Below are 22,401 nucleotides of genomic sequence, written 5' to 3'. Positions count from 1 at the left end.
AACAAACGTTTCGATCTTGGATAACAAAAAATTCGATCATGGATTACAAAAAATTCTATCATGGATTACAAAAAATTCGATCATGGATTACATAAAATTCGATCATGGATTACATAAAATTCGATCATGGATTACAAAAAAAAACAAACAGAAAAAAACAAAAAATTTGATCGTGGATTACAAAAAAAGAAAAAAACAATTCGATCATGGATTACAAAAAATTCAATCATGGATTACAAAAAACTCTATCATGGGTTCCAAAAAAAAACAAAAAACAAAATATTCGATTATGGATTACAAAAAAAAACAAACATTTCGATCATGGATTACAAAACATTCGATCATGGATTACAAAAATTCTATCATGGGTTACAAAAAAAAAACAAAAAACAAAAATTCGATCATGGATTACAAAAAATTATATCATGGGTTACAAAAACAAAAAATTCGATCATGGATTATTAAAAAAAAAAAAAAACAATTCGATCATGGATTACAAAAAAATCGATCAAGTAGAATCGTCCAGTTCTCTCTAGAACCGAACGATTCCCGTTTTTTTCGCCGATTCGATCCGTCCATGACGATTCCCGAATCGAACCGGGCGAATCCTGTTCGACTCGACGTTTTTTTAAACACTGTATTTCACTGTTTTTTAGGCTCATCTATTTCATTGTTTGGAATCGGGCGATTCTGAGCAAAAATTTGACTCGATTATCAGAGAATCAATTATTATCGTGTTTTTCATTGTTCATGAAATTTTTGGAACCCCTGCAGGGTCGAATCATTGTTTCTCTCTCATCGCATAAAACCAGAAATTTCACCTCAAATTGCAAATTTCTCGAATTTCTCATGAAACCTTAGAGCAACAAGGCCCTGTAGAGAGAGATTTTTCTCCAATATCATTAAAAGTCACTTTCGAAAATCCTAATCATCATCAAGCTACTTTTGATCGGCTGAAACCAATGGTTTAAAAAACGGATCGGTGACCAGGATCGAGCTTCCAAAAAATCGATCCGGATCGGCGAATCGACTATCCGGATCGGAAATCAGGTGAATCGGTCCGAATAAAGCTTAAAAAAAATTCGAAAAAATTATTAAAATTCATTATAAATATTGTTTTTTAGGAATTCAATAAAAAATGAGGGTACTCCATTAAGAATTTTCATGTTTTTGAATGAATATGCGAATATTGATATATTATTTCCCTGCATGAACCGCCATTCAGCATTTAATTTACAGTATTTCGTGCTCATCCCTACACTGTTGCTGTTGGGACTCGATATGTGAATAATATGGCTGGGATAGGGTGGCCTCAGAATCATCATCTCTCTCATTTTCTCTTTGAATAATATGGATTAAAAAAAAAAAATAACAAATTTTCAAAAAAATCAATCATGGATTACATAAAATTTGATCATGGATTACATAAAATTCGATCATGGATTACATAAAATTCGATCATGGATTACAAAAAAAAAAAAACAAAAAAAAACAAAAAATTCAATCGTGGATTTCAAAAAAAGAAGAAAACAGTTCGATCATGGATTACAAAAAATTCAATCATGGATTACAAAAAACTCTATCATGGGTTACAAAAAAAACAAAAAACAAAAAATTCAATCATGGATTACAAAAAAAAAAACAAACATTTCGATCATGGATTACAAAAAAAAAACAAACATTTCGATCATGTATTACAAAACATTCGATCATGGATTACAAAAAATTCTATCATGGGTTACAAAAAAAAAAAAAAAGAAGAAAAAAAGCGATCATGGATTACAAAAAAAGAAAACAAACATTTCGATCATGGATTACAAAAAATTCTATTATGGGTTACAAAAAACCAAAAAATTCGATCGTGGATTACAAAAAAACAAAAACAATTCGATCATGGATTACAAAAAAATCGATCAAGTATTACAAAAAAATCTATCATGGATTACAACAAAAAAAAAAAAAAATAAATAAATCCGTACGGACTCGCCCGATTCACTGTTCGGACTCGCCGATTCCGTACAGTGAATCGGCGAATCACTGTACCGAATCGTCCGGTTCCCTCTAGAACCGGACGATTTCCGATTTTTCAACCGATCCGGTCCCTTTTTGCGAATTCCGAGTCGAACCGGGCGAATCCGATTCGACTCGACGTTTTTTAAAACGCTGGCTGAAACCATTGGAAATGTTTCCAAAGACTTGAAGCCGTTTCTCCAATTATATTCGAACCAAGTACACAAAAGCCTCAAACAAATCTACAACCTTGAGAAGCTTCAATTCCGAGAATTGAGAAAAACAGTGATGACAGAGTAACCATTTCAGGGCTTTCTGGTCAAATATTAGACAATATTCTCCCCCACTGGTTGAAGAGAGAAAAGTTCCTAGAAAAAGAGGTCTTGCAACTTTGAAAATCCTATCCGAGTTGATCCACCCTATAGATCCGTATCAAAGCACTAGATTGCCGATCCCATTCGGTCTGAATAACTGATCTGAAATGAAGTATCACGCCTCTAAAAATGTCAACTTCAAAGAATACAACCACAAAAAATATAGCCTAAAAGAGGCGCTCTAGCGTATCACCAACTACAACTTCCTCGCTTTTGCTTCAGAGAATGTCAGGCCTTCACAAAATTACAGTGGCACTGAGCAGAGTCTCTAGGGAAAAACATATCAAGCTCTCTCCATCTGTCTCAATAAAATACAGCATCGAACAAGGTAATCCATACAAATTGTTGTATATTTGTCAAGACATAGTCCTAAACGAGCTTCTTCTTCCCCTTGCACAGTCTCTTCACCAGATCAGTAGCAACGAAGCTGGAAACAAGGTTTCCTCCCCCATAGGCATTATCTAGTGCTCCCATCATCCTGGTTGCTGAACTGAGGCGTGTATTGGCTCGTGGATGATGGAGAGTAACCAGGGGACGTTGGCGAGTAACCCTGACTTGGACTGAAACCCAAAAAGACCAAGTTAATAAGCAAATTATAAATAAAACAGATAAGTAGTGCTTACTGCTCAGAAAGGGATTGATTAATGGCACCTGTAATTTGGAGAACTTGGGCTGTACTCAGGAGGGCTGCATTGAAATATAACCATATAGATCAGTAAATAACTAAGTAACAAACATCGGCCTCAGTTAAATGCTAAGTTTTATCCTTTTCAAGTGGAGAGTTGGGAGGTTAGTGTTTTCTCTCCTTTTGCCTGTTTGTAATTAGGCAGATCTCATGATTTATCTCACTTGAATTTGGTCACAACCAATCCCACAGTTTTCCTTTTTTTTAATAAAAACCTTCCAATACCAGAAAAATGATACACGTCAAACAACTATGAATAAATATCAAAATATATACTCTAATTGACATGCAACAATTACGGGCAAAGATGCACTTGCCTACTACAAGAAGAAACTATCTCAACATGACAGAATAAAGAAATCTTATGCAGTATAGAGCCCATTACCTGCTAGGGCTATATGATGGACTTGGCGGGGAGTATGATGGAGATGTTGGTGAATATGAGGGTGAAGTTGGGCTACAACAGGGAAAACAATAGTTAGTAACACCTAAGACATCATTTCATGAAACAAATAAGGGAATTTGAAAGAAACCAAAATCATGAGAATACCCGTGGGTTATTTGTGTTTACCTGTAGTTTGGAGATGTTTGGCTGTAAGGACTGGAAGGAGACATTCTTGGACTGCTTGGAGAATAAACAAGAGAGGGACTATACTTCGCCGAAGGGGGATTGTAACTCGGAGAAGTTGGGCTATAGCTTCGGGAGGTCGGACTATAGCTTGGCGATGTAGGGCTATAACCAGGAGAAGTGGGGCTATAAGCAGGTGAAGTGGGACTATATGAAGGTGAGGTTGGGCTATAGGAAGGTGAGGTTGGGCTATAGGAAGGTGATGTAGGGCTATAGGAAGGTGAAGTTGGGCTATAAGAAGGCGAGGTTGGGCTATAAGCAGGCGAAGTTGGGCTGTAGGCTGGCGAGGTAGGGCTATAGGCTGGAGAGGTAGGGCTATAAACCGGAGACGTAGGACTATAGGCCGGAGATGTAGGACTATAGCTCGGTGAGGTGGGGCTATAGCTAGGGGATGTGGGGCTATAGCTTGGTGACGTGGGGCTATAACTCGGTGAAGTGGGAGAATAAGATGGGCTTGTGGGAGAATAAGCAGGAGAAGTTGGGCTATAGCCAGGAGAGCTAGGGCTATACGTAGGCGAGGTTGGGCTGTAACCGGGGGATGTGGGGCTATACCCTGGAGATGTGGGGCTATAGCCAGGAGATGTGGGACTATATCCTGGAGATGATGGACTGTAGCCTGGTGATGAAGGGCTATATCCTGGTGATGATGATGGTGAGAATGCCATACCACCCACATAAGGAGAGAATTGGGCATCAGTTATTGGTGAGGATCGCATGTTTGGACTGAGAAGATAAGGTGACATCATGCCTTCATGATATGGGGTCCCTGTCATGGGTGAGCGAGATGGCGTCATGCCAAAATCCATGCCTTCCATGTAGCTAGGAAGCTGGAGTTCAATGGCTTGTTGAAGCATCTGATCGTTCAGATACAACGCGCAATCTCCAGTTCCAATGGGAGCAAGCTGCCCAAGCATGATATTTTCAGTCACACCCCTCAAATGGTCAGCCTCTGCATATACTGCAGCATCCAAAAGGATATCCACAGTCTCTTCAAATGAGCATCTCATCATGGGGCCTGTATCATTTCGGTTAATGCCATGACGGGTTATGGCCATCAAATGGCCACGATATGTCATGGTGTCACAAAGAATGGCAAGATGCCTATAGTTCACATAAGACCCATCAAATGATATCACAACCCGAAGCTCATCCAATAGAGCTCTCCTCACTGCCTCAATTCCAAGAACTTGAATCACTTCGATCAAGTGGTTACTTGTGGTCCTTGTGGCATCAACTTCCTCATTGCACATAACAGCCAAGAGATTGACCCCTTCAGTGTCAAGCATCCACTCTATCTCAGGCTTAAACCCTTCATTTTCATCAAATTTGTTGATTTTACCGGACTTGATGAACACCTTGTTAATGTCAGGTATGCCACGGAGTGCCATTTCAGTGAGCATGTTGCTCTCAATCTTCTTGAGGAAGACATCATCCTCAGAGGACTCATCTTGGAGCTCCCCTTTTGGGGCCTCATCATTCATGATGCGGATTCGTAGAATGAGCTTTTCAGCATTGTCATCATTGAAGATACAGGTTAAATCATCATCAAATTCGAGATTAATCTTCTCTGCAATGTCTGCCATGCTCAATTTCTTATCCACCATCATTTCTCGGTTCAATTCTATACGGAGCAACCAAGGCGAGATTTTCTCTGGGGCGACCTCTTCATCAGGCATTTCATAGTAAGACCTCACGAAATCAACATCCTCTTCAATAATAGTGCTCATGGGGTCAGGATCATACCAAACTTCTGTTGCCTCAGTCACACTGCGAAGCGTGGTGTATTCTAAAGCACACTGAACGTTCTTGGCTTTCTCCTTGGTTTTGTTGACTTCATGCTTTAGGTAAACTGATAATGATGGAGTTTTAATTTTCTTAGCGACATTTATGATTTCCCTCAACCTCGGAACACCAAGTGTGACATTCTTTGCACTCACACCAGCATAGTGGAAGGTGTTCAGGGTCATCTGCGTAGCAGGTTCACCAATGGACTGAGCGGCGACACAACCAATCATCTCACCTGGTGCCACCAGAGACTGCAAGAATCTAGACTCTATCTCACCAATAACCCAATCAAAAGCTTCACGAGTGAGCCTATATTCTTTCAATACACGCTTGCTAGCAAAAGTACTACGAAGGAGTATGTTGAAAAAGAGTGTAGCATTCTTTTGAGCCTCTATACTCATCAGGTCATCACCTGGAACAACTTTAAGTCTTTCCTGAAGCTTATCAACTGCTTCCACAATCTCCATTGGGTGCATATCAGAAGGTCTTCTTAAATCAACCTTAAACATTTTCTGAGCATTCCAAATCAGCCTCTTGAGATTCACAGGCATGGGCCAAGAGTTATCACCAGTAGTGGTGATCTCAGTGCCCAACTGGTGCCTGTCAGCTTCTAGCTTCTGGACTTCAGCATCAAACACATTTTGGAACTCCCGGATGGTTTTCAAATCTTCAACATGCTCAGGCAACATATAGCTTGGGCTCCAGTTCTCTTGGTCAATCTCATACTTATAGACATTTTCAAACTCAGCTCTCTTCATTTTCAATGAATCAAGCTTCTGAGACTCAATCCAAACAGCATCCATACCATCCTCCCCATAAAGAAATTGGATGACATCTCCCAAGGAGTTCCTCACAGTTCCATCATATTTAACCATAATATCCTCCATAGCCTTTACAAGCCGCCTCTGTATATACCCAGTCTCAGAAGTTTTCACAGCAGTGTCTATTAGACCTTCTCTACCACCCATGGCATGGAAAAAGAACTCTTGGGGGGTAAGACCACGAAGGTATGAATTCTCCACAAAGCCACGACTTTCAGGACCATAATCATCTTTTGTAAAATGGGGTAGTGTGCGGTCATTGAATCCAAACGGGATCCGCTTTCCCTCGACATTTTGCTGCCCCACACAAGCAGTCATCTGTGAAATGTTGATGAAACTTCCTTTCGAACCTGCTGTGACCATAGCTTTCAGGTTGTTACTCTCAGATAAACTCTTCTGGGCACTGCTACCAGCATCATCACGAGCCTTATTTAACACCTGCAAAAATCGAGAAAGCAAGTTAAGTTTTTCTTCTTTTCTTTGATGCAGTAGGTATAATTCTTCTTCTTGTTTTTGGGCAACTAGAAGCTTTGAGATTTTGGATATCCATACAGAAAGCTAACTTTTCCAACATGAAGATATTCAATTTACCTGGTTGACTCTGTTCTCGAATGACTCCATCATAGTTCGCCCAGGTTCAGCCTCCAACTGTTTCTCTTGTGCAGCTTTGATGAGTTCTTTGACTTCATTCTTAGCTTTGGAAATGGTTTCATTGATTTTCTCCATGGTTGCAGCATCGGCAATTGTATCCCCTATACCAATACTGAACGCTTGCTGCAAAAGCCAGTAGTTAACAAGCCACTGTGTATGCCCCAAAAACTTACGGGCTGCATCTGGTCCAACCTCTTCCCTGAATCGTAAGGCAAAAGTTTAGTAACACTTGTGAAAAGGTCTGTGTGTTAAATTACAGTTCATAAGTAAATTATGAAACCAGGCCTACCAGATAACATGAATAAGACTTCCAGATGATGTCCCAAGAGTCTTCTTGCAAAGAGTTCCAGAAAGAAGCTCCCCTCTTTCTATTCGAACACAGGTATCCCCAGGAGTTATAAAGCCCGATTCTGATTCTGAGTGCCATGCTGAGTACCTTATCAGATTAATCTGTTTGGGAATGATAAGATTGAATACTTGCTTCCCAGTCCAAAGAGGTCTTGGCTTCAAAATAGCTGGAGCAGGTATTTTCCCATCAAAATCCTCCCACCACATTAGAATGTTCATGAAGACATCCTGCCAGGAAACAGAAAATTTTTTTTGTCATATCTGGCCTTAATTATAGTAACCCAAAATATACCTACAAATTATAAGACTACTACAGCCCGTTGAGGCACATAAACACAATAAAGAGAGAGAATTTATGATTTTGTTACCTTTTCGATAAAGGTATCCCTTTTGGTGATCTTCCTACATCCCAAGAGTGTATCTTGGACAATGCCCATCACTGGCCGATTAGATTGAGGGGAGACTATGCATTTTGGAACCATCATCAACTCAAGCACTTCTGCTCTCGTTTCAAATGACTGAGGGACATGCATATTCATTTCATCTCCATCGAAATCAGCATTATATGGTGAAGTCACAGACAGGTTCAAGCGAAAAGTCGAGTATGGCATGATTTTGATTCTATGACCCATAATGGACATTTTGTGCAAGCTGGGTTGCCTGTTAAAGAGCACAAAATCTCCATCGTTCAAGTGCCTCTCCACCTGCCAAATGCGTAGTTATATAAGCACAACTTATAAATAGAAATAGCAAAAAAAAAAAAAACAGCTAAAAAAGGACCATGATTTTAAAAGAAAAAAAGAGAGCTAAAAAGAAAACACCTTGTATCCCAACTCAAGATGGTGATCACCGCTCTTTTTCAAGTAACGGAGATCCAGCCTCTGGCCATCTTCCCTTATAATGTACTTGGCACCAGTTTTGCCAGGAGGGGGATGAGGCCCATATTCTACAAGCTCTTTCAATCTGTACGATAAGCTAGTTACTAACTGGAGCTCAAGCAATCATATAAATGAAAATAAAACAGAGAGCAGCAAAGATATCCAGTACCTCTCTATGTTATATGGGGTGACTGTTTCTGGATATGTTAAGTTGAGCGCAATACTCCAAGGCACTCCAAGTTCGTCAATGTTAATTGTTGGATCAGGCGTTATGACTGTCCGCGCTGAAAAATCAACACGCTTTCCCATCAAATTACCCCTGATACGCCCTTCTTTGGCCTTCAACCTGCTGCATATAGATTTGATGGGACGCCCAGATCGCTGTGTGGCCTGAAGGGCACAACAGAAAAAGTCTGAGGCTATACAAATGTTAATTTCCATAAAAAACAGAATGATCGCATGACATGCCTACCCTGGGCTGCCCAGGGAGCTCATTGTCAAAGTATGTAGCAACGTGGAACTGCAATAGCTGAGCAAATTCAGAGATAATATGCGCTGGGGCTCCATTTTTTTCCTGCCGTTTAAGATTCTCATTGTGTCTAATGACCATAGCTAGCTGATGAGTAAGATCATCCTGAGAAAAGGAACCAAACTTCAGTAACTTCAAACAAATTCAGTCAAAATATGAAACAAAGAAGCTTGAGCAATGTAAAACATAAGAAATTCAACAATAAACCAATAGAAGTCGCCACAAGTTCGATTGAAATGACCAAAAGCCGCATCATTTTCCATATGAATATCCCATTCCAGTTGCTATTAAACCCAAGGGAGCCAGAAAAACAGTAAAATAGCTTACTTTTAATACAAGTAACGGGAATCCTAAGAATTGGCAAAGTTCCATCATATGAAGAATATAAGTTATTCTAGTTCTGTTTTCAAACAAGCAAAGGTAGTTTCTAAAACGTTCACACAAGAAGCTCACCTCACTCCGTGATGAGGTATCCATCATTACAGAAGGTCTCACAGGAGGAGGAGGGATCGGCATAACTTGTAAAATCATCCAATCTGGACGGGCGTATTTGGGATTCAAGCCTAATAATTGGCAGTCTTCATCAGTTATCCTCTTAAGAACATTTAGAACCTGCACAATGCAAGCAAATTAGTAATTACATATCAAAAGAACATGCATATAAAAAGAAAAATGATTATGATGAAGTATATGCAAGACAGAGAAGAAGAAGCATTACTTTTTCTGCAGCAAGCTGCTGCTTCCTCTCAACTGGCTCAGGAAGCATTTGTTCCTGTTCATCATTTTTCTTGCGTGGAAGCTTGTATTCAGCAACCATTTTCATACCTTCAATAGTTATTTTTGGCTGTTGTGCACCACAACCTCCATGTCTCTTCTTCTTCACCACCTCCTCCGAATCTTGAGCTTGGTCCTCATCAATGTCATCACCACCTTCACATTTTGTTTTGTTCTTACAACAATCCAAAACCTTCTTGAGTCTAGTTTTAGGGTTTCTTATCTTCAGTGCCTGTTTGAATCTATGGTCCTCCTGACCCAGGGAGATTTCACAATTGAATGAGAAAACTTGCACATAGAATTAGAAAAAAAGAGATCATCCATGTTATACCGATAAAAATCTTATAACAGATTATAGAAGCAAGAAACACTCATTACAATTTCTGAAAGACAAAAAATATAAAGCCAAGTAAGGGCATGATGAGAAAAGAAATATACAATGCATGAAGAGGAGGAGGAGGAGGAGCAGGGGGGTTGGGGGGGTGGTGAAAGAAGTGACTCATAAGGAACAAAGAAATGAGACATATAAGTGTGCAAAAAAGTTTATTGTTCCTTTGAAATCAGCTGAAGAATTTCAATGACTGACACAAATGCCTTATTTGGACTTGAGTAAACTCGAAATCACTTTAGAAATCTGATTTATGATATAAGAGTTATAATTGGCCTTATCTCTTGGTACACAGACCCAACAAGGGCACTAGATTCAGTTAGACTAGTTATAGTATATGGATATCCCATCGAGATGAATGGATTCCATTGAAACCTAAATAGACACTGACGCCTTTTGTTTTCTGCTTTCTCATCCAAGATAACACCCCTTGAATGTTAAAAAGTAGGTGCTTCACGTACGTGATACATTACTACAGCATTTAAGAAAATTGCTAATGTTACTAAGAATAATAACGCATTTTTCTGCCATTTCCATAGGGTAGATAATAGGGCAATCAATTCACTTGTGTACCTAAAAAAAGTTCTAGAATAGTATGGAAATCTGATTACGATCAATTCTATCTTTTATTTTGATTGCTAGCTATCAATTCTTCATGTTTCCTTCTCTGAATTGGTGTAAAGAGCAACTTGCTTTTATTGCAATCTTCAATGACATATCCAAGATGAACCTCCAAAAGCTCCACAGAGATTGTTGCCCCAAAATACCAGTAAACAACACCCAAAAACTAATGCACTACATTGTTGATATAACAGTAATCCACAGAGATTGGTCAAACCCAGTATCAAATACACTCGAACCAACGTCACTCGAATACCAACAACTTAAACCCCAACATTAACATTAAGACTCATGAATCTCCACAACAATAATTCTCAAGAGCTAAGCAACATATCCAGCGAGCATGGAGTTAATAATGTAAGGCATAGTACCTCATCGGCAAGTATACGAGAGCAATTGAAACAGACACAGCGCATAATGCTAAGAACAGTCTTGAGAAAGCCAATATGAAACATGGGTTTCGCAAGCTCTAGATGCCCAAAGTGACCAGGGCATTCTGCCATGTTTGCTGTGCAAGTATCACACTTCATCTTTCGGTCAATGGTGCCAAGCCTAGGGTCACTTAGACCGCTGGGCTTTGGCTTCCCCCTCTCCATTGTCTCACTGTGCTGTATTTCCACCACCGACATATTTCTCTGCAAGAAACCCAAAAAGAAAACCAGAAATCCATAAATCATCATAGAAACCCTCAAATCCTCACAGTTGCAGAGAACCAAAGAAACCCAAATCAATATAAAAACCAAAAGAAACCTATAATTTTCCAGAAACAAAGGGAACTATGAAACTATGACGGAGATGGTTCACAAGACTTGCGCTTTCAACCAAATTCCATAAATCATAGAAAATTCAACCAAATTTCATGATCAGCTATACGGACACTAGAATTTCCTGAATTGCAGAGAACATAGAAACTTCAACAGGGATAGGTAATAGAGCTTACGATCTCTTCAGGGCTGAGGATGCCAAACTGCACCACCCTCACCTTTGCGACCTCAGCCGGTGAATAAGGGAATCGCATATCCATGGTGAAACGTTTGAAAAAAACAAAACAAAACTCTGAATGGAAAAAAGTATTCTTGAGAGAGAAACTAACAGTTCAGCAAGGTAGACTGGTTTCAAGAGATGTGCTCCTTTATTGATGAAAAACCCTAATTTACGACAAAGAAGAGGAACCAGAGATTGAAAAAAAGTGAAAAGAATTAAGAGTTAGAGAGAGAGTGAAAGCTCGTAGTGCGAGATTACAGAAAAGTTTTGCGTTTTTTTGAATGTTTTTCTTCTAGGCGTTTTAGGGTTCTTTTTAGAGAGAGAGCGGAGGAGAGGCTGTCTGGGCACGCAGGCCACTCAAGGAAAGAAAAGAGAGGGGTTGGGCCTCTATTTATAGACGCAGCAGGGGCAAATGAAACCGAAGTTTCAGCTCTACTTCCAAAATGACTAATATGCCCCTCTCTTTAAAGGTAAAGGATTAAAGGGCGAAACTGCCCTCCATTTTGGGTGTCCGGTTTTTGTTCAATTTTATATGACGATAATATCGTCGAGGGTAAATTTAACCACGAGTTGTGAATTAGAAATGAAAAAAGTTCGTTTCTTTTGGTCCCAGTGGAAAAAGATTACATGGGGTTACAACTTGGGAAATAGGTTACATAGGTGCACCTAAAAAACTACTAGAAAATGTTGTTTTTATGTTGGAACCCTCTCTTGTTAGAATTTAGATTGGAAGAGAAAAAAAAATAAAATAATATTAATGCAAAATTCACCATCCAAAAAAATTCAAGTTGGATTTGCATTTTTTTTATGGCATTTTCCTTCGTCTCCTTCCACCCCTCTTATCCTCTCTCTCAACCTCACTCTCTCTCAACCCTCTCTACTCTACGTCCCTATTGTCTCTCTGATCTATCTCGCCTCTCTGCTCTCTCTCCTATGTCACCTTTATGTTCTTATGACAAAGCCCTCTTTCTCTCTAGTTTTTGTGTTGAGCGAGAAACGAAACTTGAGAGAGAGAGTTGTTGCAAGGATATTGAAACCCTGATCTCTATCTCTCGCCCCTTTTTCCGTCTCCTCACCTCTCTGCACATTGAAGCCCTAACCCTACACTTCACTCTTTCCCATACTTCTCCTCTCCCTCTCCTTACTTTCCCTCACACCCTCTCGGCACTTTCCCTCTCCTCACCTCTCTGCACATTAGGAGCAAGCAAAAGCCCTAATCCCATCCCTTCCCTCATTGAAGAAATCAAGTCAAGAAGACCAAGCACGAAGTAAGCAGCAAGAACGGGAGGCATATTTGCACTCCTCTCACAAAAATTTGAATTTTTTCAGATGGGCCGTCTCTCACAAACTCATGAATAACAGAAACGCCCTAAACTATTTTCTCTCTCTAAACTTGAATCACGAAACACCAATCACCCCAAATCCCATATCTATGACAACCGTCCATCTTTTGCTCCCAAGCTTCAACACCGAACCCCAAATCCCATATCTGTAAAATGGCTAAGGAAAAAGAGTTGTATGGTTCGAAATGGAAGAAAATGTATGACGAAGAAGAGTTGTAGAAACTAGGATTTGGGCTTTGGCTATAGTGCCATTTTTCTCTTTAGATGTCAGGTGCAACTCATTCCACCACCATGCTTGGCTGCCTACATAACTACAACACCAGCTTTGAGTGAGGCAAGAATTTTCTCTCTCTCTCTCAAATGGAACTAGTAGGACTTGTACGAGGAGAGAACGTATGTTATTGTAAGAGGATTGCAAATATGCCTCCCGTCCACCCGTGCTTCAGCGCCCTGTCCCTCTGCGAAACTCATTTTAATATGTGCACACCATCCAAACAGTCCAACAAACTAATAAAAAAGATGATAATATTTATTAATAAGGTTGAGAAAAATTACAATTTTTTTCAATAGGAAGGTTTTTTATTTGACATCCAAACTGACCCTTAGGAATATTAAAAAAATACTAATTTTTTTAAAAAAATATATGTAAAGACTGGAAATTATTTTAACAATAAATATTTATTTTTATATTTTTCAATTTTGTAGATTATTTTGAAAATATCCCCCTCATAAATTATTTTTTAAAGTCTATTTTTTACTATGTTTTTAACCTCACTTTGAAGTGTTTTGCTTAATCTTACTTTAAATATACAATTTCTTCTTTTTTTAAGATTTTTGATATTTTTTTAACTTTTTTTTTTGTGCTGCTAATGTACTCGGCACTAATCAGCCGAGTTATTTAGACTCCGCCTGAGTAATCGGCTAGGACCATGATCGATTATTTGATCTGAATCGCACTTCCAACACTAATGTCTTGAAACCGTGTCAAATTTACACCATCCAAATAAAATTAATCGTGTAGAATATTACAACATTCTTTCTATATTTAAGGTCGACATTTTATGTAACTCTTATGTATGAGAAATGATCCTATAGGACCTTCCCCCACTCATGTATGTAGGACTCCAAAGGATCACCATTAAATTTGGCACGGATCTATAGAAAAGTCAAGTCTCACACCCATGTAATAACTTTTTTAAAGATTTATACCAATTTTAATTGTGATCCTTAGGGGTCCTATACACATGGGTGGGGGAGGGTTCTATAAAATCATTACTCTTTATGTAAACCTCACGCTTTAGAAATTTCTTTTAGGAAAATTTAATGTTGAATTGTCAAAAATATTCTTTTTTCCTTTTCCAAAATTGCCAAGTTTTGCCTATGATGCATGAGACTCTTAGCCAATGGTTTCAAGCTTGCTAGTGGCTGCCACTTCTTTACACTAAAGTGCCGCCAACTCTACCTTCCTACTCAAGGCATCAGCCACGTAGTTCGTCTGTCAAGGCTTATACTCAAGCACCATATCAAACTCATTAAAAAAATCTTGCCACCGTGCCAGCTTTGGTATGAGTTTCTTCCAAAGGGCAGTTGTATTATTTTATTTTATTTTATTTTTAAAGCACTATAGGGGTTGAAAAATCACCTATCTAGATCCAAAGTATTGGATATGAAAGGTCATTAAGCTGCCTCTCTCAAAAATATCCTGAAAGTCCAATCCTCACTAATTTTCCATTTGTAAAATATATTTTTAGAAAATTATGTACTATAAGACCATTTACTTTTAATACATAAAAGTCACAATCAATCATAGCCATTAGATGTGAAACTCCACGTCTTGAAGTGTCACAAAGTCTGAAGAATTTTGTTTTGAACTCTGTAACCATTCACTGACATATCCTGGGCCCCCCAATTTCACTTTTAGAAGTCAACAAGATTTATGACCTCCTTGCACTAAAAAATAAATGGTCTTATTGTGTGCTTTTCTTTGTAGAAAAAGGTATTATTTTGTATAATTTGATGTTTGTCCTTTATGCTTCATTTTTATTTTTCGGCTATCAATTTGGCCAATCTTGAATATGGTAAGGAGGGAGATTCCAAAACCAATTCCAAATTTTTAAACACTACACAATAGTGGGATTTAATGCGAGAATGTTCTCATTGTATAATTTGATGTTTGTCTTTTATGCTTCATTTTTATTTTTCGGCTATCAATTTGGCCAATCTTGAATATGGTAGGGAGAGAGATTCCAAAACCAATTCCAAATTTTTAAACACTACACAATAGTGGGGTTTAATGCGAGAATGTTCTCATTGCATTGATTTATGTCAAAGTCTTATATGGTCATGCAAGTATATACTCACTAAGAATCTTATTTAGGAGTTCTTCTTAGGACTCCAATTTCGCACATATAACCCTCCCCAATTTGCAGTCCACCTAAGAAAAGAAAGAAAAACGAAAAGCCACATTCCGTATATGCTTAAAAGAAATAATGGCGTCAGATTGAATGAAAGACCATTTAATTTGTTGATAGTTTTATCTATGCCTTTGGAAATTTTAAATTTAATTTTTTAAAAAATTTCTATATATGGTTTTTCTAAAATGGATCCCAAAATTCCGGATTAAGAAATGAACTCTTAAAATATGTTATTTACTCAAGGGAGTAAGTGTGCAATGTGCTCCAGCAAGACATGCTCTTAATTAATTATTATAAAAATTATTAGTTGGCTCTCTTATAGTATTTACATAAAGATTTATATAAGGTCAACCTTGCATTTGTTGAAGCAAGGTGCACTTCAACATCCATCTCGAAGATATGTTATGAGGTTGGAAAACACTCCAATTGATCATCTCAACCTCAAAATATATGAATACAAAGAAAAAAAAGAATAACATCGTAAAAATAATGTATCTTTTAACAAATTATCTAAACAATTTATTTTCAAGATTTTCAAGTGTATATAGATCTGCTCGAACTATATCCTACTTGAACATTTAAATTTTATAAGTATGGATGACAATAGATTTTCAGGCCATTATAAGGTTCCAAACACTGTAACTACATCTCCAAGTAAAATTTAAAGATACGTGTTACTTCTACCGTCTCAACTCAGATGAATAATCTTTGCCTCTTAAAATATTATGAAGTGATATCATGCCAGGAAATTATTGAAAGATTTTGAAAGTAGTTGAATTCATGCAATGCTAGATACCATTTATCACAAAACGCACAGATTGAGTGGAAGCACTCCAACATGATGATGAATTTATTTTGATTGAATCAACTCTTTTGAACTTACCAAATTACTCTATTGCCTATTTACAAGGAGCCAAATGTGATCATAAAGAGGCTTGAAAACATAACAAGGAATTTCCTTGGGAGGTAGGAGTGCTAATGGATTAGGTCGTATCCTGACAAGACTCGACCTAAAAAATAAAAAATCTATATATGTAACTATATTTGAATATATTTCATAAATTGGTGGTCGAAAAAATAGAACAGGACCCAAACCCGAGTAGTACTCGGGTCCAAGATTTGGACCTTGCTCCAGGTCTGATTTTTGAACCCATACCTAGAGCCATATTGGGTCTACCCCTCATGTTCCGTGTCAAGTCTGGGTCCATCGCCACCCCTATTGGAAGGGAGCCGGAGGAAAATATTGAGTGATTGAGATTGTGATATCGTAACTATGGAATGTGATTGATATCACATGCTGTATTTTCTATATATTTGTAGATTGAGATTGATATCACACGTTATATTTCCTATAGTTTTGAATAGTGATTTGGATAGTTTGTTGTACATTCCAAAATTAGGATCACTACAATCTTGGAATTGATTGTGACCAAATTGTATATATTATGTTGTGATACTCAATTGAAACATACATATGATTACGGATTCATAACATGGTGTCAGAGCTATAGCATAATCCTTGATAACCATTGCAAGGTCGCGAGTCCTTGATTGCCATTGCAAGGTCTGTGGCTGATGTTGCAAAGCGCTTGAAATTTCATATCAAAGTTGGGCACATTTTTTATTTCTTGTTCCTGTTGTGGTTTCATTCCTTTGCAAATGGTAGTTGGGGTCAACGTTCAGCACATGAAAACAGAGTATCCAAGCTTAACATCCAACGCGTAGAGAGAGCATAAACTACTCTTGTCATTGCACGTGATTGCCCTCCCTCCTGGTGTGCAACTATTTGCCATTAAAAGTTGACCATTTGCAAGACCTTGGTGTGCAACTATTTACTTACTAGCAAGCATGCCTCTTTATCCTGTGAAGGAGATAGCAAAGTAGGAGAAGAAGAAAGGAAGAGTCTAAATGTCTAGTGTTCTGCTGCTCTTTCTTTGTTTCTCTCTTTAGAAGGTCCAGTTTTTTTTTGTTTGCCACACCTTGCATGAGTTTGTGCAAGCTTTTAGTGCAATATGTGACAGCGGGTTTATGCACAAGTTTGTGCAATCCTGTTGGGTACTTATTGTCGTTTTTTACTTGTAAATTTGTGCAAGTTTTTAACGCAGTTGATGACTGCTAGTATGTGCACAAGTTTGAGCAGTTTTGGGGTAATTACTGCTATCTTTGGTACACGAGCAAGATTTTGGTTACTGTTTTTTTAGTTCCTTACTGTTATTTTTTTGTGCACAAATAAGTTTTGGTGCCAGCTCTTCCATTGATCGAAAAGGATTAGCTCATTCAAATGGCAGGTAGTGGGAATAATGATGCAACGAATGAGAATGTCATAGTCTCTTCACAATTTTATTTACACCATTCTGACAATCCAGGCATCACTTTGGTCACAAACCCTTCAATTGGTGATAATAATTCTACTTGGAGACGAACTATTTTGAAAGCCTTAAATGTAAAAACTAAATTAGGCTTAATTGATGGAACAATATCTGAACCTGAAATTGGCTCTGCTAAGCATGGATTATGGCAACGATACAATGATATGGTCCATTATTGGATTGTGAACACACTTTCGAAACCTCTTTCAAATAGTGTGATTTATATTGAGACGGCGATAGTCGTGTGGCTCAACCTTGAGCAAAGGCTTTCCCAAAGCCATGCACCTCAAAAGTGTGAACTCAAGAGGTGAATAGCTACATTAGAACATGAGCAACACCCACTTGTTGAATATTATTCCATACTTAAAACTTATTGAGATGAACTCGCATCCTACACCACTGATTCCAAGAAAGTAGATGACGAAGAGGAGATGTTATACCAGTTTTTAATGGGGCTTCATTAGTCATTTAAGGCTCCGAAGCCAAATTCTTGTTATGGAACCATTGCCAACTGTTGGTAAAGCCTACTCTATCCTTAATCAAGAAGAGAAGAGGAGGCTTTTGCAAATGACATCGAACACCCTAGATGCGGTGGCTCTTGCAGTTGGCCACCCCTCAAGTTCTCGAGATGCAAGAGGAGCCAAAGCTAAGAGCAAAGAAAAATGTGAACGTTGTGGAGTGATTGGCCACAATAAGGCACGTTGTTTTGAAATTATCGGATATCCACTGAATTGGAACAAGCAGAAACGATTCATGCAAAGGCAAGGAGCGGGTACTTATAATGGGTCACGAGCCACACAAGTCCATGTTGATGCATCTAGTGCGGTGCCTAGTGTTGCCACAACAACTTCTTCTCCTTTCCAGGGAATTACAGCAAAACAATATAGACAACTATTGAGCCTACTTTTAGTTGATTATTCTTCCACCTTTGCCAACCTTGTAGGTACTATCTCTTGTCATGCAAATTCTACATTACCATCTGATACTTGGATTATTGACAGTGGGGCATCTGATCACATGACGCCTCAACTCTTTTCCCTTCTTAACACCAACACACAACTCTCTTACCTTCTTGACACCACTATAGTATCAACCCTGTCACCTGTGAAATTGCTAACTGGACACATATAACCCATCACACACAAAGGAACTATTTACCTAAATTCTTGCTTGAGATTATTTGATGTTTTATGTGTTCCATCATTTAATTTAACTTATTTTCCATTAGCAAATTGACCAAATCGATGAATTGTGCTGCTATTTTTTTCCCAACCTTCTGTGTATTTCAAGACCCTGCCATGAAGAAGCTGATTGGAGTGGGTGAAGTTCGTGATGACTTTACCATCAGCCTTGTCAACTGTTCGAAAGAAAACCCAATCCTATGGCACCATTGATTAGGTCACCATCTATGCAGTGACGTTCTCATTATTCTCATGATTTTGCTAATTTACATTCTTGTTTAAAAAATTGTGAAGTGTGCCATTTGACAAAATAGACAAGGTTGCCTTTTTCCATTAATACCAATAGATGTCACAAACCATTTAAATTGATGTATTGTGATATCTCGGAGGGGAAGGGGAGGGGGTTATAAAACCGCATCTTTTGCAGGGGCACACTACTTTCTTACTATTATCGATAAGCATTCATGTTACACATGGGTTTATTTGATGTGTTATAAGTCCGAAACGACACATTTTTTAAAAACCTTTTGTGCCATGGTAAAACTCAGTTCCAACGTCAGGTTCAACCAATTCGAACTGACAATGGGACTGAGTTCTTGTCTCTAGATATGCAATTTTTGTTTTTTCAAATGCAAGGCATCCATCATCAACGAACTTGTGTCGACGCCCCTCAACAAAATGGGGTGGATGAACGTAAGCACCGTCACTTGTTGGAAGTATCCTGTGCCTTGTGCTTCCAAGCCAACTTACTGTTACAATTTTGGGGAGAATGTGGGCTCACTGCCACATATCTTATAAAAATCTTGCCTACACTTATATTGTCTAGTCGGACCCCTCACGACGTCCTTCTTAGTTCCAAGCCATCCTATACTCAGTTATAGTTATTTGGTTGTCTTTGTTATGCCCACGATCATGTACTTGATAGACACAAATTTGCTCACAGAGCATCTCGTTGTGTTTTCATAGGATATCCTTTTGCACAACGTGGGTACTGCATTCTTGATCTTGAAACCCACAAAATATTCACATCAAGAGATGTGTCTTTTGAAGAGGACATATTCCCTTTTCGTGAATCATCATAACAAGAGCCTGAAGCAACCACAATATTACCTCTATCCATAGCAGACAATGGTACTTTTTAACTTTGAACTTGATTCTGATCCTAATTCGGCTCCTATCACATCTCCTCATGTACCTGCACTAGAACCCCAATAGGAACCATCATTGAATGAACCTAGATGACCCACACGTGTTCATAACATGCCGACACGGTATAAGGATTTTGTTTGCTCTATGGTCCATCCAGAAGTTTCGACAACTTCACCCACGACACAAGGCTCTTCAGCAGGTACTCGTTACCCTCTTTCCAACTTTGTTTCTTACGCTAAATTCGCACCACTACATTTTGCTTTTCTTCAAGCTATATCTTCTCAGGAAGAACCCAGGTCCTTTGCCCAGGTGGTTAAGTTCTCCCATTGGAAAACAACAATAGAAGTTGAAATTGATACATTACAACAAACAGTACTTGGACATTGCAGCCCCTGCCTCATGGTGAGAAGCCCATTGGATGCAAGTGGATATATAAAATTAAATAGAAGGCCGATGGAACCATTGAACGATACAAAGCTTGCCTTGTAGCCAAAGGATATACACAAGTCGAAAGGCTTGACTATCATGAGACATTTGCAGTAGTAGCAAAGTTGGTCATTGTGTGGTGTGTACTTACTCTGGCATCCATCAGAGGATGATCCCTCTATCAGCTTGATGTACACAATGCTCTTTTGTATGGCACTTGCATGAGGAGGTTTACATGCAAATTTCAACGGGTTTGCTCGACAGGGGGAGACTCGAGTTTGTCGACTTAACAAATCTTTATATGGGCTCAAGCAAGCCTCTCGGCAATGGTTTGATAAATTTTCTTCTATTTTGTAATCTAATGGCTTTATTCAATACGTTGCGGATTATTCACTATTCACCTTAACTGCTGAAAAGACTTTCATTGTTCTTCTGGTTCATGTTGATTATATTATCGTCACTGGTAACAATAGCAGATTCATTTTGTTGTTCAAAGGGTTTCTTCACTCCAAATTCCATATCACGGATTTAGAAGGTTTGAAAAAAATTTTGGGCATAGAAGTCGCCCGTTTCCAAAGAGGAATATTTATTGATCAAAGAAAATATGTTCTTGATATTTTGGTCAAAGCTGAACTCACATGTGCAAAACCCGTTGCTTTTCCCATGGACTAACACCTTCAGCTTACTGCCACAGATGGTGATCTCCTTCGGTATCGATGTCTAGTGGGACAACTAATTTATCTCACCATCACAAGGCCTGATATATTATATCCGGTCCATATCCTTAGCCAACTTAGGCATTGTCCTCGTCAACCTCATTACATGGCTGCTCTTTGTGTACTTAGATATCTCAAAGGAACACCTTCATTTTGACTCCTTTTACCATCCAATTCATCGTTCCAATTAATAGCTCACTGTGATTCCAACTGGGGCACCTGCCCCATGACCCGGAGATCGACTACTGGTTATTTTCTTCCCTTGGTACTTGTCCAATTTCATGGAAGACTTAGAATTAACCAACAATATCACGACCTTCGGCTGAAGTTGAGGATCGTGCTATGGCTGTAGCTACATGTGAACTCGTGTAGGTCAAAGCCTTACTTCAGGACCTTGGTGTACCTCACCCTCATCCAATGTGCCTATATTGTGACAACCATGCTGCTCTCCATATTGATTCCAACTTGTGGTTCACAAACGAACTAACCATATCGAACTCAATTACGATCTCATCCGAGAAAAAATCCGTCTAGGCATTCTCAAAACCACTCGTATTTACTAAGCAGCAAGTCGCAGACATTCTCACCAAAGCATTAATTCGCGAGCAATTTCAATATCTTTACAGCAAGTTGGGCGTTACGGATCTTCACGTGCAACTTGAGGGGGAGTATTGGGCGATTGGGATTGTGATATCGTAACTGTGGATTGGGATTGATATCACATGTTGTATTTTCTATATAGTTGTAGATTGAGATTGGTATCACATGTTGTATCTCCTATAGTTTTGGATAGTGATTTGGATAGTTTGTTGCACATTCCAAAATTAAGATCCTTACAATCTTGGAGTTGGTTGTGATCAAGTTATATATATCATGTTGTAATACTCAATTGAAACATACATACAATTTACCAATTCATAACAGACAAAAATTGGTACCGCCTAGTACATTGAAATTTAGTTTTGTGCACCTAAGCAACAAGGTAGTCTTATTATTGGAAGGCTCAAGCATATACTTACCCAAAAAAAGAAGAAGGCTCAAGCATATGAATAAACAATAAAGCCTTAATAACAAGTGGTGTTGGCATGTGTTTCAATATCACCGCAACATCAGAAGCAATTGTTGCAAACCAAAAATCGTGTGGAGAGTTATGGTTTGTTGATCAAAAGTTTCAATTCCCGTTGCAATGCATCTTCATTTTGGAAAGGAATTGATTACTATAAATCTCTTTTGGGAGGTATATCAGAATACTTGTTAGTGATGGAGCCAATTATGCCTTCTGGTCTCACAAGTAGCTTAGAAACACTTCTCTTAAAGTAGTTTTTGA

General features: G+C 38.5%; 1 protein-coding gene across 1 annotated transcript; it reads right to left on the bottom strand.

Moving 5' to 3' along the window:
• Positions 1-2,185: 2,185 nt before the first annotated feature.
• NRPB1 (RNA polymerase II large subunit) lies at positions 2,186-11,835 on the bottom strand. The gene is made up of 14 exons (XM_006828781.4): positions 11,433-11,835; positions 10,864-11,127; positions 9,428-9,736; positions 9,163-9,321; positions 8,653-8,814; positions 8,350-8,570; positions 8,124-8,265; positions 7,671-8,006; positions 7,244-7,530; positions 6,895-7,153; positions 3,641-6,741; positions 3,455-3,526; positions 3,036-3,071; positions 2,186-2,944 (listed from the first exon to the last, which is right to left on the bottom strand). Exons 1-14 carry the CDS (start codon positions 11,514-11,516, stop codon positions 2,842-2,844), a joined length of 5,535 nt encoding a protein of 1,844 aa, XP_006828844.1. The 5' UTR covers positions 11,517-11,835; the 3' UTR covers positions 2,186-2,841.
• Between the last annotated feature and the right edge of the window lie 10,566 nt (positions 11,836-22,401).

The sequence above is a fragment of the Amborella trichopoda genome, chromosome 9, assembly GCF_054954075.1.
Source record: "Amborella trichopoda isolate Santa Cruz 75 chromosome 9, AtrichopodaSantaCruz75HAP2 v2.0, whole genome shotgun sequence".
Lineage (NCBI taxonomy): Eukaryota > Viridiplantae > Streptophyta > Magnoliopsida > Amborellales > Amborellaceae > Amborella > Amborella trichopoda.
The sequence above is the reverse complement of the archived record's forward strand: the minus strand, read 5'-3'. Positions and strand labels throughout refer to the sequence as shown.

Bases quoted from the DNA above. Each gene is read 5' to 3' on its own strand.
- NRPB1 (XM_006828781.4), bottom strand. From the start codon at position 11,516: ATGGATATGCGATTCCCTTATTCACCGGCTGAGGTCGCAAAGGTGAGG. The intron at 6,742-6,894 runs GTAAATTGAATA...CGATTTTTGCAG, and splicing joins TCGAGAACAGAGTCAACCAG to GTGTTAAATAAGGCTCGTGA. The intron at 3,072-3,454 runs GTAATGGGCTCT...ATTTCAATGCAG, and splicing joins CCATCATATAGCCCTAGCAG to CCCTCCTGAGTACAGCCCAA.